Here is a 16,638-nt window from a genome sequence, read left to right on the forward strand (position 1 = left end):
AAGGGACACAAGCGGGGCGGTGGGGCTACCGGGAGTTGAGGTAAAGAACGTGGAGGATTCTAAGTACTTGGGGTCAGTACTTAGTGTGGAGAACAGATGAAAAAAGGTGTTCAAGCAGGTTGGAGTGCGTGGAGAAAAGGGTCAGGGTGATTAAAGAGTATTAGCCAGAGTGAAAGGAAAGGGTGTACCAGACAGTGGCGAGACCTGCTATGTTGTTTGGTTTAAAGACATTGAAGAGAAGACAGGAAGATGTGGAGGTTCTCTTTGGGAGTGAGGAGGATGGAGAGGATCAGGAATGAGTCCATCAGAGGGACAGCACATGCTAGATGTTTTGAAGATGAGGTCAGAAAGGCCAGACTGAGGACATGTGCAAATGAGGGATAGTGAATATATTAAAATAAGGATGCTGAGGTTGGAACTACCAGGCAGGAGGCCTAGAGACCAAAGAGATTTATGGATGCAATGAAAGAGGGTATGATGTCAGATGGCGTGAGTCATGTTGACAAATCTCTTAAATGGCATGATGAAATTTCAGTCTTTTACCAAGTCAAATAAAAGATACAGCCGCAAACTCAAAATAAACTAAACCCGTTGCCTCCCGGCTCCAGGTGAAGATGGTGTCGGCCCGATTAGACATAATCGCAACGACGAAGGTCGAGATCAAGCTGCGCTTCATTCGGGCGCTTCATTTCGACGACATTCGCGCAAATGAAACTCAACGCGTCACCGATAAGGTATTACCTCGTACTCAAACTCCTCCGTCCGCTCTCCATCGGCCTGCACGGGGGAGAGATAGTCTGTGCCGTCGTAGTAATCCTGGTCCATTGTGTGAAGAGAGTGGCAGCTGCAAGAAGAGACACAGACAGCAAGGGTGGGAGGACGTTAGAAAAAAGGAGTGCAGTTGGAACCACCCTTTCTCTTAATTTCTTTCGATACGATCGGCACCTTGAAGAGACGGGGCTTTTTTTGCTTTTGTGTCAACCGCAACTCCGAATAAAGGATGTGTCAAGGGTTTGAATTGCAGCTGGAGTGCGTGCGGTGAAAAGGTCACAACGATATTGTCGCGTCGATCGCTTCACCGAAAACAACGCCGGCCCCCCCCTCCCTGCAATGCCGCCGTCCTTCCTCGCCGTCAGCGGCCAACAGCGGTATCACAGAAGAGAAGAAGAAGAAGAAGACCGTTCTTTGGAGCTTCGATGGACCGGCGTTGTGAAAGATTGCCGAGAGAACGTCGGGAACGTCCTGTTCGCGTGTGCCGTAAAGATGGCGATCGTACACTTAAAGTCCGAGCGCGACAGACATCCATCATACCTATAAAATCAGCTGTGTGGTGCAGCTGATTTCAGATCAGGGGCGGGAATAGGACATCTGGGCAGAGCCGGCAGCTAGGAGCAGCCCGCTAAGATGCGTTGAACAATTTTATTAGCCCATTTGGTTTAATCACCTTGTAAACCTTCAATGAAAATGGGTCTTTGCTATAATTGTTAGCGAGGCAATGCGGGGATGCGATGTGACGATTCCGGTGATGTATAGGACACAACCGGAATTTATTTCGATCAAGCGTCGCCTTATATATATACACAACGGACAGACAGCTGCAGATTTTGATTTGAGATAAGGGGAAGTGACAAGTAGCTGGAATTAATTATCCACCGCAAACATAGTTTTCAAAGACTTCTCGGTTTAGCTCTGAAGCTTCAACGCTGCTGTTTTTCTAAACACATCCACTTCCCAAGAGGTGGCATCTGAATATTCCTCCCAGAACAGAACTTCCCTTGTTTGCACTTTGATTGCCTTTTTAGGCAAGCAAAAGATGAAGTAAAACGCCAGGAGCGGAAATAATGAACCTAGTTTCTTTTGTAGTTCCCCGGGAAAAACCTCTTGTTAATACTTCAGATTTTTATGCCTCTCTGTCACAAAAACAAACATACCTCTGAGGGATTGGGCCACCCCGAGTTCAAGCTAGCACACTTCTTGTTCACGTTTCTGTGCCTAATTATCAAATAGGATGGGTGACAATGCAGTGCATCGCGGCGGCAACTCGGGATGCGAAGCGTCTTAACGTTTCAAATCAACGAACCCAATTGGTGGCGGATTTGGGGTTGATCGTCAAATTCAGCCCAAAGTTCTACAGGCTGGACAAGCTCTCCGGACACGGTTTCACATTACGGTATGAACGTGAGCTTTGTTCCGCTTAAGCCTGCAAACTTCTTGGGACCAGTCTTAGACAAAGCAAGAATAAGAACATGGCAACAGCAAGCATTCTGCTGCGCTGCATTAAACCAGAATACCGTAGAGAAGAATACCAGAATACCGAAGTCTTCCAGCTGTGGCCACAGCTACGGCTACGCATTTTAGTATTTAAGCACGCCCAATGTTTGACACAAAGAAGGCGCTCGCATTCATTCTGACAGCTTCTTTCTAGCTGTGGAATCCGTATGTGACAGTAAAATATCTGCTTAACTTCCTGAGTTATGTTTACACATTTTGGTGTTTTGGAAGATTGACGCAACAAAAAGCATAAATAAACATCGGCCGGAATAAATTAGGTCAATAAGCACGATCGGTCACTTTTTAAAAGTAACACTTTCATGTCATTGAATATCAGAAGAGGTCCTTTCTTCTCAAACCGTCATGTAAACACAACATGGCCGTTCAGCCACTTGAACAGAAACGGTAGCAACGTCTTCTACTGGCTAATTTCAGATTAAATAGACACAGGAAATGACCGATCTGCTTAAAAAGATTGAGTTTCCATTGAGCGCAGGTCGAGGTTCCCGACCATTCGATTTAATGAAACAAGTCAAAGCGTGGAGGGGTTTAAAAATGATGGGAGTTCAATGCACCTGTCAGAGAGCAGGAAGGGACAGACGTCAGGCACGGGAGGGGTTGACGGCCGGAGTTTTGCCAGCGCCATGATGTGTTCAAAGGTGATGTCCGTCTGAGTGCACACGTCCACCACACGGATTTCCTGAGGGGGGCCGTGGGGCCGGCCGCTTGGGGTCCGCCTGATGACTTGGACCACGAGTGGGTCCTTGGCAGAGTGGAAGATCTCCCCGGGGTCTTCATGGCTAGACTTGGACAGCTCCTTCCCGTTCACCTGCAGAGGATAAGTGAAAAGCAAACAAACGGCTTTTTATTCCTCTCAACAACACGGAACCAATTTTACCTTGATTTATGGAAGGTAGATTTCTGACCCTTTTTTCTCTACAAGCATTTTATAGGAGCAGAACTGCTGTCAGGTTTTGGGCTTCACCAGATGCAGCGAACGATGTACCATAAATAGCTCCAACTGTGTAGCCGCGGTCCGAGAGGATCTCTGAAATACCCACTGGACCTCACTACTACATTCCTCGCAGTACACAAAGACAGTAGTTTGTGCTATTTTTCTACACACTGCTATGACAGTTCCAGAGCAATGTCTGCGCATGTATGTGCAGATGATGACATCTTTTAGCCGACTTCGGGTATCAACAAAAGGTGATGATGATGAGATGAGATGAGAACAACTTTATTAATCCCGAAGGAAATTGTTGTGCCAGGGTTTCAAGTAAAAAACATAACAGTAATAGATAATAGTAGAATGGAGGAGGAATAAGAAATACAATGAAATATGTATTGTCTTAACCGTTGGCAGTAACTACAAAGATATCGGTATTAAGGTATCGGTAGAGGAGCATGTGAGTTTTAATACAGAGTCCAACATGTTTCTTGCCCCTCCCGCCCAAAATAAACTTGCCCAAGATTTCTTGCATATTGTGCATTGCAGCTGGCACATATGAAGAAAATCATTGGTTCATTGAGTACCAGTAATTCATTGCGGGGAGACTGTGGCAGCAGGAACACCTCGGGGAATGTGCTTGGGCATAAAAGCTGAAACCGGAGATTATAATTTAGATTACCATGGAAAAAAAAATAAAAAGATAAAGAAAGTAGACGAGGTCAATCACACTCCGAGTTCTTTTTAAATCTCATATTGGACAAAGCGAACCGGAATGAACCGAAACAGAGGCGGAGATGTTTCGCGCCCCGGAGAGCCGCTTGACAGTCCGACGGCACGCGACCAACTTCACATCAGAATCCAGCTAATTGTGAAAAAAATCTGTCTGCCAAGTGTTAAATGAACATCTAAAACACAAAAATCTCGGGGGAATCACGCGGCAGATATTCCAATCACCCCTGGTTGCCGACATGCTTTTCAGAGATGTTATCATAGAGGAGTAAAGATTCACTCCATGTGTTTACTTGCATGTTATTATTCATATTTTGTTGTATTATTCTTGTATAAACCTTAGATGTACAATTTACCGGTCGTGATGTTGAGGACCAGCACCAAGTTGGATCTGTAGTATCTGCACAAAAGTCACAAATGAACCGATGAAGTCAGTGTGTTCGTCAGAACAGCTGCACAAACAGTTTGCGCGCATCTCCTGAGACGCGGCAACGGCCGGCCAAACAATAGACTTCTTTTAGCGGAGGAAACCTGTGGTTGCGCCGTGACCTTTGTTTGTGGCGATGATGCATTAATCACCTGAACAGGCAATAAATTGGGTCAAACCCGCTCCAGTGCACCTGCAGGGCCGCGCCGCCGAAAAAAACTACTTTCTTCGTATTCTGTTTTTCGCCACTCAGCATTTGATTAATCCTTGGTACTCCATTCTAAAAAGGTACCATGATAATTAGCTTAGACAATGTATTTCTTTTAACCTCCTCTTCCTCTGTCTTACGTCTCTCTCTCGAGCCCCTGATCGGGGGCGCTCGGCGAAAACAAAGGAGTCGGAGCAGACGAATGAGGCAGCCGATGGTGTATGACAGTTCTGCGGGGGGAAAAAAAAAAAAAAAAAAGATCACATTTCCCCAGCGCTCCCTCTGGAGAGACTGTCTGGGGCAGACTCCTTCTCCCGCTCGCTCGCCATGAACGTAATGAAATCTTAGAAATAAGGTTTTTTGTTTCTAAATCTCTCTTAAAGTCATGTAAATTGGGTGACCGATTCAAACAACCCAGAATCAACAGAGGCGGATAAAGTAGCCGTAACTCCGGCCTGGTCATCCCTTTGGACGATACTTGGCTTTATGAGGACGCCTATTCTCTTAGCCCTGCGTGGATGCGTCCACTCAAATCAGACGCGACAGATGGCAGGTATATCTACGGGTTCGGGCCGCCGTGCCAACGCCGCGGGGTTCTTTGCGCGCCGGAAACCCGGCTTTCGGACTTGATCTTATCGGGAGAATTGTTGGAAGAAGCTGAAGCTGACGGCTCAGTGCGACATTTGGCCCCCGGGTTTGTTTACAAAGCGGTTTTCCGTCTCAACTAGCTAAATTAATTGTGCATTCACTGTCTTGTACTTCAGCGGAGTGCACCCGTTTGACATTTACGCAGATTTGAATGCAACCATTCACGCATTATCCGTCATCTCCGAGTACGCATGCAACCATGCAAATATACGTTCATTCCTTAACACATGCCAGTACACAGAGTCTGCCGGGACAAATGATTTAGCGGCGGTGTTAATCAAGTTCAATTGCTTCGTTTTTCTAAAACCGTTCCATATGTAAAGAGCCGCGGGCGCGAGTTATCCCACCGGTGTGGAGCAAAACAAAGGTGATTATTCATGGGAAATCATTTGCCCGACAATTGGGCCAGTAATGGGAAGCTGGAAAGGAAATGGACGCTGGAATGGAGTAGCCGGACCCAGAAACATCTGCTGGCTGTTTGAACATGGATACGCAGCAGCTGCGGCCAAAAGGAGAAATGTGTTTTCGTTCGAAGGCCCCTGAAGACCTCTAGATTTCTCAACAGCGAATACGGCCGGCCAACTTGGCGGACTGTGACGAAAAGATGGAACCTGTTTCTTTCTTTCATTTTCTCTGTGTCAGAGTGGACGCGAGGAGGGTTGTACTCGTCACATGGCTTCATGTATCGATGCAGACGGATGGCTTTTTGTTTTTAAAAGACGAATAGCTTTTTGCACTTGCGTCTCACTTCGACATCTTCTCACCCCTCAGGCGGAGGCTTGTTGTTCCCGTCAATCACGCAACCCCACGGTCGCCTTTCCCGGGTCCGAACCTGGAATCCGAGGAACGGATTGGAGTGATTTTGCTCCACCGAGGAGATATGAACCTGCGGTTTTATCGGCTGAAGAAAGTGAAACTGTGCACGTGGCTCTTTGCGAATCATGCAATTCATTGGTATCTTCATCCGTGACTGCTTGCAAGTCTTGTCCTAATTGAATAACCTTAATCGGACGTTCTGATCATGTTCGTTGAAGAACATCGTGACGCCTCGTAATTTGCTTTTAAGCAACAATGTGTGACACAACAATAAGACTTTCAAAAGGATGTCGGTGAAGTCTGTAATGCTAAGCTAGTGGTTGCGCTCTACAGTGCCGGTGAACAAGACACACAAGCCCTGACTGCTCTGCAGGTGCTGCTCAGTGGCAGCCTGCTGCTCAGGGATCACCCAGGACGGATCCATGCAGTGGATGACTTTGGCAGATGGAGTGGACCGTCAAACTGAATGTGACAAAACAAAGGGCTTCTTCTTCTTCTCCTCTTCTTGCAAATGGACTCGGGAGCCATTGAGGATCTTTTTTTCCAGGAGCATACAAGCACAGAAACCCAGTTTATCTTGTCGTGGCATACGTGTATACGGTAGAACGAAGGAAGCCGGATATCCAGGTGCCCGGCAAGATATGACCCGGATGGCCGACAACCTCCACGGACTCATGTATGTCCAGTATCGCCGCAGCTGCGACAGCCTCCCCATGGCGGGAGTCAGCTGATCGAATCTGTCACTGGCAAACAAACAAAAACACTGTCAGTCTTTCCAACTCCACAAGCTCCTCACTGCCGGAGGGCACAGCGGAGTTCCACACATGTACCCCTTGCGTTAAGGGCCGACCTGAGGCGCCTCTCCCGCCACTGGTTTTGTCTCATCCACTGCTGCCTCCCATCAATATCGGCAAGGATCGAGGACAGAACGCAGTGACAGCAGCAGTAAAGTGGAGCCAGTTTATCTGCTTGGATGTCAGCTCCAGCCACATCTGATTCTTCTTCTGCCGGGGGGAACTGTCTCTGTGGCACCAGGCACCAGCGTTTCTGGCAGCTTGCGAGGGATTACTGATAGAATTGATTGATGTACTTATTTTGCTAGGGGAAAGGCAGCCCCAGGCGGTAGACTGTGATAGTCCATTAGCTTTTTATGCTTTCGAATTAACCGCATATATTGCTTTATGGCCTGCATGTAGCACTTTGAATCTTAATGAAATGTTTTTGTTTTCAATTTTTATAGTCCCATGCCGTAACGTGAGGACAACGTACTCCTCTCGTGTTGCGGCTGAACTGAAATGAATGACACAAGGTCGTCCTCGCTGCTTCGGCTACGCCGAACCCATAAACAAGGCTTTCAGCAACAGAAAGAGCATCATATTTAACCGACACGTGTAACCTTGGGTGCAGTGTTTAACTTCTCCACATGCAATAAATCTGCACGGAGCCTGCATCTCCTGCGTGACAACCCCTGCAGGTTCCCAGCGGCAGCTTTTCGTCCTCGCCGTACATGCAGATGGAGCACAGGTAAGTCCTGCGGCCCGGCCCTCCCACTTTTGCAATAGAGCTGTTAGAGCGCAATCCCCACGGACAGGAGTATGGTCACGTTGATCGGCCCAACTGGGACAAAGCCTTGTAGAAAACCAAACCAAGCAAAAAAAAAAAAAACCTCTGTCATTTATAATCTATACCGCTTATGCTTCAGGCGCAGGCGGCAGGGGGGGGGGGATCCCCGCTGTCAGTGGACGGGAGGCAGGGTTCACCCTGGACCCGTCGACCGCAGGGCTACGCAGAAGCACAGCCATTCTCCATCTCATCAGCATGTCCGAACAACGTGGGGTCTCCCCAAATGAAGCTCCTGCGGGAGAAAACCCAAGGAATCCAACCTTCTTGCTGTGAGGAAGAAGGGTTAACCACCGTGCCACCCACAATGATCAGTGTCAGGCTAGAAAATGAACCAAAGTCAGCTACGATAAGGATGTAAGCGCTCCATCTGAGTGACTCAAGAAATGTCCTCGTGTTGTGGAACTTGGAGAGAGAGAGGGAGTTACGGTGAGTACACGCCACAGGGGAAATCTTATAATCCCCTCAACATCGCTACATCAGCCAATCTACGGGCCTCCTTCAGCCCCTCCAACCACATAAAACACACTCCACAAGCCCCCTGGGTTATCTTCACATTAAAGGCCCGGCCCAATGCTGCCGGGGTTTTTTATGTCTGCAGAACATTTGATTAATTCTGCCAATTTTCTTCTCCCAGCACCAATCTCGTGCGGAGCACTCCCTTTATTGCACGGCCCATTCCAAATGTATCAACTCTTATACGACGCGCTCTAAAATTCATCGTCCACCTTTTTACATAGGTTTCGACGCTCCACTGCAATTTCTCACCGGGAGGACGCCCGTTATAGGAAGCAAATTGAGATTTACGGCATAAGTCGTGGTTTCACCGGGTTTCCAACCCACGTCGACCAGAGTAAATAAGAGACCACCAAAGGAGAGCGGGCGTCAACGTCGCACCGTGACGACCGCCATTTGTTTACATTTGAAATGGCAATTAACGCCATCAACTATTTCAAATTCATCGATACTTGGACACCAAGCTCCCCCCGTGCTGTTCCAAAGTGTCGACCGAACAGCGTAGGTGGATTTAGGTGAATTTGTGAATTCGCGCCGCCATCCCTTGATTGGCGTTGGCCATCGCCATTGTGCGCGGGAACGGTTGGTGAACCGACAGCCCATCAGCACACACACACACACACACACACACCGACACACCCGGGGGCTGTCTACGCAATACTGCAGATGAAACCTTCCATTATATTATAAATTCATCAAGGGGATAATCACCGACTGCGAGGCGCGGGCCGCTGCCAGTACTTTGACCGGATTAGGGAATTCTACGGCAGATTCTAAACACGACGCTGTGAATGGTAAGTTAATAAGCTTGTTCAGGGTTAATGGTATATGCAGGGCATATTTGTTGAAGAGATTTAGAGATGCTCAGTTAATCTCTTGCTTAACTCCGTGATCCTGTCCTCTCGGAGTGAGTTTTAATGTAAAATAGGGGGAAATCAAATTAGGGTAAAAACTGCACTAGGGAAAATGGCTAACTAATGGATGAACAGCCTCCGCCTTGGTGATCGCTTGTAATTGGTATGGGGTTGGAGGGCCGGGAGGGGGGGCTGAATGATGTTTTGAGATGTGCAGATCAGCAAAATGCTCTTGCTGGCATGAACAGACATTGCAAGGAGTAATGGTGCCTTCCATATGCTGACTGGAGAAAAATCAAGTAGGTGATGTCACGGACCGCCTCTTCGTGCGCTGAACGTGAGCCAGACAAAAACACCAATGACAAATTAAACTCAGGCACATGTTCTGACTCGAAGGCAAAGAGTTGAGCGGATCAAAGAAGATCCGTGGCACCATGAGGATGTCAATGCGAACGTATTTAACTTTCCATCGCACGACGGCCGTGTTCGTCGAACGACAGCGGTCAAACTTGTCGGCGCAGTGAAGGACTGGTATCTGATTGTTTCCTTGCCAACTCTCTCTTTTGCATCATCGCAAATTAAATTTCCACCGCGCCTTTCATTCACTGCCCTTTATTCACCGTGGTACTCTCACTAATTTCCCCACATCTCTTCTTTGCACGAACACCTTGCCTAACAAAGAGGCTATCCATGTTTTCTTACCGTACAGGAGACAATAAACACTTTGAATCCTCGAATTAAAGCGAACGTAAGATGAAACCGGTGGTGGATTCCGGCAGAAGCCGTGAGCGGTCTTGTTTGCGGCAGAATTAAAAATGCCGTCCTTCTCGTTTAATACGCTCACCCTGGCAGCGGAGGCAATTAATACTGGACAAGCTCTATTTACATAATTCCATGCAGCCTTATGGCCACAACAAAGAGCTATTTCGTCCACCCCCCCCCCTCTCGGGGCGACTCTTTGTCTTTCGGGGGTCGGTTGCTGGATGTGATGCGAGAGTGGAGGTCAGGCAGAGACACGTGGGGCTCTGACAGCACAAGTAATAAAGAGGAGAGGGTTTGAAAGGTCAGTCTGGACCCCTGCAGTGAGCCATCGATCTGCCTACTAGCCATTAACCAGGAGGCATACCTGGTGGGCTGCCGTAATTAAGGAAAGAAAAAAAAAAAAACAAGGGACAAAAAGGACACGAGTAAAATAAACCCCCTCGTCACCGTGTTAGCTTTTTCTCGTCTCCTGACGGCAGAGTGAAACGTCTGAACCGCTACGAAAAAAAAACATCAGAAGGACCTGGCTGGCCAGCGCGGTGATCGTGTCCTTGGCAGCTGCCGTGGGATTCCCGCCATCCCAAAGAAAACCAGCTCCGCGAGAAAACGAACTGAATCTCTTTTATTTTTTTTTGTCTTTAAGCACATCTGTGTTTATATTTCCAGAAATTAGGAGGAGGGGAAGTAAGACACATGAACGGCAGCGTAGAAGCAGCGGACCACACAGGGGGAGGCGACCGAACTCCACCGAAGCCTATCGAGTAAATGTGAAATCATTGACTTCAGAGCGCAACGACTAGCTTAGCATTCACCGGCATCCTTTTGAAAGTCTTATTGTTGTGTCACAGCCGCGTGGTAATAAAATACACATCGTTGCTTAAAAGCAAATTACGAGGCTTCACGATGTTCTTCAACTAACACGATCAGAACGTCCGATTAAGGTTGTTCAATTAGGGTAAGACTTGCAAGCAGTCACTGATGGAGGTACCAATGAATTGCATGCTTCGCAAAGAGCCCCGTGCACAGTGCACGGTTGAACGGGAAGGACATTAACTCAGGAGAGTGATCACAAGACTAATCGATCGACTTCCAGGAGGCCCCGGGTTTTGTTGATCAAGGCCGGTGAAAGGTTGGGAAGGTGGAAGTCACGCCTTTCTGTAAACCCAATCAAGTCACTTTGAAGCTCCAAAGTCAACTGACACAGCTAAAATGCCAATGAGGGGAAAATGTTGAAAGATTGCACGTGTCAATTATCTTGTCTTTTTAGCTCTTCATCCATGAACTTTTAGCAAACGCAAGTTTATGATTATTTCAAGTCATCTATTTTTTTATATGACCGTAATGCTTGATATTGATGGCTTTCCATCTCTGTATATGTAACCTGCACCTTTGGGGCAGCACATACCAGACCTTCTCCACCTTTCTCAGATCCGCCTTATAGGTCACCGGACGTCTTCAATATCACATAGGCTTGGGAGTCATTCATTCAGGAGTTTTTGGAACACTGGGAACTTAGCGGCCTAAAACATGTCACAGTTCCTCTACTCCTTTGGGATGCCCCTGTCATGGGTCTCCACTGCAGATCATCTACCTCCATCTAACTTTTCCCTCTGCATCCTCTACTCACACATCGACCGACTTCCTGTCCTCTTCCCCTCCATCCATAAACCTCCTCCCCTGGTCTTCTTGCTTGGCATCGTTCTACCCAGATCTTCCCCATCCCTCCTCCGCACATATCCAAACCGTCACATTCTGACTTCATCTCCATGGGCTGTGCTTCTGCCGGACTCACTGGAGGAACTACATTCTGTCATGTCCAGAAGACATATCAGAACACAGAATAATCAATCTGATTCATCTGACTTTTTTTTTCTTTTTTTTTTTTGCAAAAGCATGTAAATATTAAACACTGTCAACAGGTGTTGAGCTAAATGCTATGCAGCGATTGTATCCTTCAGATTAAAAATAGCAGCGAGGCTTTAAAGCTTCATTTCTGAACAAACCTCCCGATACAAGACCTTGGCTGAGACGTGGACAGAAATACATTCTGCTTGTTCAAACACAAACAAAGGTGCACAAGTTCCATCAAATATTTACCTCAGTTTTTCTGTCGCGCTCATTTATACGGGCGGTAGCTTATCACCTAACGGCCGAAGGACAGAAAAAGAAAACCAAAATGCAATGCTTGGAGGGTAAACTCGCCGCATTCCCTGCACTTCCTTTGCATCATCTCTTCATAACAACCTAAAGTTGGAGAGGACAAAAGCTTTCAGCTTCCAGCTGCAACGGATGCTCCTTTTTAACTTCAGTTTTAGCTTCACACATGCTTTGAAAAATAACATTTTTCTCATTATAAATTCGTATTGGTTGAAAAACTCAAACTGCCAAACCCGATAAATGATCACAACCTGCTTTAGTCGTGTGCAAGTTGACTGGAAACTCCAAGAACTGTGTATAGTACCTGCGCGGCTGGTCAGAGTGGTTGTCTTGGAACCTGATGTGAACCATTCTGCATGTTAAAATATCATATATGTATTTATTTTTTGGTGGTATTAGAGGTGGATGAGCTGCGACATCAACGGATCTATGCTGTTGTCAGTAGTCAACTGAAAAGCACTTAATCAGTTAAATTTCATTCTAATTCCCGTCCCCGCGGGAAACGAGTAACCTCAGCAGACAATGTCAACCCGCCTATTCAGAACTCCCTGAAACACCTGTCGAGACGCGTTTGTAGCACCTGACGCCCGGCACCATAAATTAGATGCAGCTTTACATTGCATTCGTCGGACGCCAAAGAAATTCCGCCTGGATGATTTGAATCTATGCAAACGGTTGATTAAAACACCTGGTGCTGTTTTTCGTTCAAACGCCGCATTCCAGAACGAGCGATCTGAAGGCGACTTGGAGCAAAGTGAATTAATTATTGAGCCGTCTTTTGAAGTTCCTCCAAACCAATGACAAAGAAAAAGAAAAAAACGAACATATTGTGAGAATCCAGGCGTGTTCGGGTCTACTTTTGCTTCTAGAGGAGCATCAAGGCACCACCGATCGGGCGAATGTCATGGTGGCGGGTAACGCGAAAAACGCTATTGCGCCCGTGGTGGTGCCGTGCGAGTTTCATGCTGTCACGGGAAACATAAGTAGGACACGTTCGCGATGATAAGGCCGCATGTCTGGTGCCTCCTGTTCCGAGAGGCCCGTGCTCCTCCAGCTAATGGCCATAATAAAGGATTGTTCATGCCAGGGTCCACTCATTTATTCTCATTCCTGGGAGTACGAGAGGAGCCGCAACAGCAATCAACCTCTGCTCATCGGTTCATTCCGAGGTAGATTTATGGTCTCGCCCATGTAATGGATGTTCGCCGCGCACGCATTCGATTGTTCCCGCGCAAAGTCCGTTTTGTTTTACATGGTGTTATCCCCGCAACTGAGAGGCCAAGATTAAAATTTAATCGGCTATTACACTAAATCGCAGACTCGGAGTGGATCCCGGGGAAGCGGTACAAATACAGCCAGAGCCCACACCTGCGCCGCAGACACGGCGGTGGGGCTGCTATCGCTTCTGGCTCCCGGACAGGAACGGGTCACTTGTGGCTGAAAGCTGGACACTCTTGCCAGAGAGAGGTAACAGCTGTTCTGCCTCCCCAGTAGAGGGCCTTGTATGAGGGGTAATGAAGCCAGCAACAGGATGTGAACACTGGAGGGGGACGATGGGAACGAATGCCCCGATGGCGCACTTGAAGATGATCCTTCTTCCGTAAAGCCAACGTTTTTTTTTTTTTTGGGTTCTTCGGCAGAAAACTCCTGAAAAAACGTTTTCATTTTTGGACACGCTTTAGGGACGATAACGGCACAGAACCGGCGATCGAATGGTTATCGGGAAATCAGGGATAAAAGAAATCCGTGAAACGCGAGGATTCGACGGTGCAAAAAATTGCCAATGTTTCCTAATAAACCAGTTGCCCTCGGTGTGCTCAAGGTGAAGCGACTGATTTAGTCAGACGTAGCCTTGTTGACAAGCACGACTGCTTGCGGTTGGGGTGAATTGTGCACCACCGCTAACACCACCAACAGATGCTTAATGACGGTACAGCCCGGTCACATGAAGGTCTTGACAACACTGAATCACCGGGGGGGGGGTCCTCTTTTGTTATGGTCTGCCCGACAGTGCAGAATTGGCACTGAACTGGGTTAGGCTTACGCTTTGGCAGGGATAGAAGCCCCATGTGGAGCCGCTATAACACAAGAATGAGACCAAATGGTTCGCTCATTCGGGGGGGCGGAGGGTGGGGTGGATGACAAGGGACATCTGCTCGACATTTACCTCCTGTTTTATTATTAAATGAGCGCAAATGCTGGAGCGCAAAGTGTCCGCTCACCGGGATCTTCTGACAAACAAACGCAAGACTCGGAAACGGGAGCGGCGGCGGCGGCGGCAATGGATGGAGGCAATTACCGGGCGTAACAAATTATGAGCCGCATTGTGAGTAGAAATTAATTTCTGCTCAAAACATACAGACTGGTGGTGCAGTGAGAGTCTGTCATGACAAACACTAATTGGTTCCCACAGCAGTGGGGAATCCTGTGGAAGCTGAAACACATCTGGTGTCTCCAGTCTTGCCTCTCACTGCTGAGTGCATTTATTTCTCTGCCAAGCAGTAACATTTAGCACATCGGGATATCGGTGGGTAGAGAGGCACAGTCCAGATGGACAGGGTGCGATGAGAACAGCCCCTACTGGTTCGCTCTGGCAGAAAAAGCCTTGTTGCCGGGGGTACAGCGAGTGTAAACACAAACGGTTTCGAGCAATCTAGTATTTGTATGGACAGATGATGAGGCGGGGCAACCGCTTGGAGTAACCCTGAACTACAAGGAGGGTACCTTTCAAGAAAATGGCTACTTTGTAGTGAAAATGGCTACTACTTTGGCTACTACAGAAAGGGGGCACAGTAGGGTGCACCGTAACACGGACAACGTGGAGGTGGAAGCTGCCAAGACATTCATAGATTGATAACCATGCACTATCAGAAGTGTTTTTATCTTCTCCCTGCACTGCTTCGCCAGGTTAAGAACCCTGCTAGCCATGAGTTAACTCCACTCCACTCCACTTATTCTGCACGAAATTTAAATGTTCCTTTGCGAGCCCTGGAAAACCCTCTGAGGGGCAGCAGGTCAGAAGAGCTTGGACCTCTCCGACACGCCTCTTGGAGAAAATGGATCGAAGCGGTGAGAAATGACATATCTAGTAATGAGCATTGCTTTGTAAGTCCACCAAGCACCTACATCATGTGAATTCCTATGGAACTGTTACAAGACATAGGAGCTAAGATGATTCTAGGTTCCGGAAAAAGTTCTGGGAACTATTTTTTTTTTGGAACAGTTTTTTTTCTCCTTTGTTTGGTTTCTGAAGAGAAAATTATCAAGGTAATGAGGCAAAGTGTGAGCAAAAGTGACCGCATGCTGGGAGGAGTTAGCCTGCCGGTGGGGCAGAAGCACCTTGAGGATGTCAGATGGCCTGGTTTTAAATAGGAGCAGAGTCTCCTGCTGGCCTACAGCCTGCTGCTAAGACAGGGATCACACATCAATCGTGTTGAACTCCTCCATCAAACTAACTGACCTCTTTGTTTTCATTCAAATATAGTGACTCACTATAGAAATTTAAAATAAAAATGTAGTTCAGTTTCCGCCACTGAATTCAGGTGCTGCAGCTCCACATTTGGATTGGAAAAAAAAAAAAAAATCACCATTCGCTTTAAAAAAATTATTCACTATATTACGTTCCACATTAAAAAGTGCGATTTTCTAATGTCTTTACGGGAGATTTTCTCCTGTAGATGAAGTTCTTTTTATATATATACATATATACTTATATACTTATATACATATCATACATGTCTGATGAACGGGTATATTGATCGATCTGTCACTCTTGAATGACTGACCGCTTCGTCTAACGCGCGCACACACACACACACACACACACACACACACACACACACACACACACACACACACACACACACACACACACACAAAGATTATTTACTTTTATTTACCTTTGTTAAATTTACGCTGACCATCAGCCCAAATGATCTCTATGAGTCACTCATTTTACATTCAAGCATCTAAATATTGTACACTTTGGGAACCTATGGCTCGCAAGCCATATATGGCTCTTTTGGTAAAGATATTGGATCCAGGACAATTTTGAGTTGAAAAAAATAAGATTTTAGAATACTTATGATATTTCCTCATTATATATTTCTTCATTTTAAAGTACTGCACTATAAGGCGCACTGGATTATAAGGCGCACCTTCAATGAATGGCCTGTTTAAAACAAAAAAATTCATTCATAAGGCGCACCGTATTATAAGGCGCTTAGAATAGCTACAGTAGTGGCTGGGGTTGTGTTACACATCCACTAAATGGGGCTGCGCTAAAGGGAATGTCAACTAGACAGTCAGATATGTCACTAAAAACTTTAGTAATAGAATACAAACAAACGTTCTGACAACTCTGTTCACTCCCAAAACAAGTTAGTGCATTCACAATACGGTACCCTACGTACTGGTAGCTCTTACCGGTATTTGCGCCGCCATTTTCGCCATTTGTCACAGTTCAAAGCGTTTCATAAAACAAAAGCACAAAGAAGGACCGCTTCCATATTCATCGATGTTCATGTCGCTAGCTCGCGCTGTAGACTTCATTCGAATTGTGACTCTAGAGATGCTTCTACTTGCTGCTCTGTTGAACAACCCATTGTTAAAGTTTGTCCTTTAACAGCAGCTATCTTGGTTTGTTTCCTCAGAAACTTAGTTTAGTCTTCTTTACTTG

At 46.8% G+C, this 16,638-nt stretch overlaps 1 protein-coding gene across 1 annotated transcript in view; it reads right to left on the reverse strand.

Annotated features, from left to right (window-relative positions):
• LOC147232555 (PDZ domain-containing RING finger protein 4) overlaps positions 1-16,638 on the reverse strand; it is a 46,770-nt gene that overhangs the window by 16,466 nt on the left and 13,666 nt on the right. Inside the window, exons 2-3 of the mRNA XM_086149449.1 lie at positions 2,847-3,100; positions 742-844 (exon numbers count right to left, since the gene is read on the reverse strand). Coding sequence (XP_086005575.1) covers positions 742-844; positions 2,847-3,100 — 357 coding nt within the window. The remainder of the gene's footprint in view (positions 1-741; positions 845-2,846; positions 3,101-16,638) is intronic.

This window comes from Fistularia commersonii, chromosome 7 (assembly GCF_037954325.1).
Source record: "Fistularia commersonii isolate RoL2024-O1a breed Wild chromosome 7, RoL_Fcom_v1.0, whole genome shotgun sequence".
NCBI lineage: Eukaryota > Metazoa > Chordata > Actinopteri > Syngnathiformes > Fistulariidae > Fistularia > Fistularia commersonii.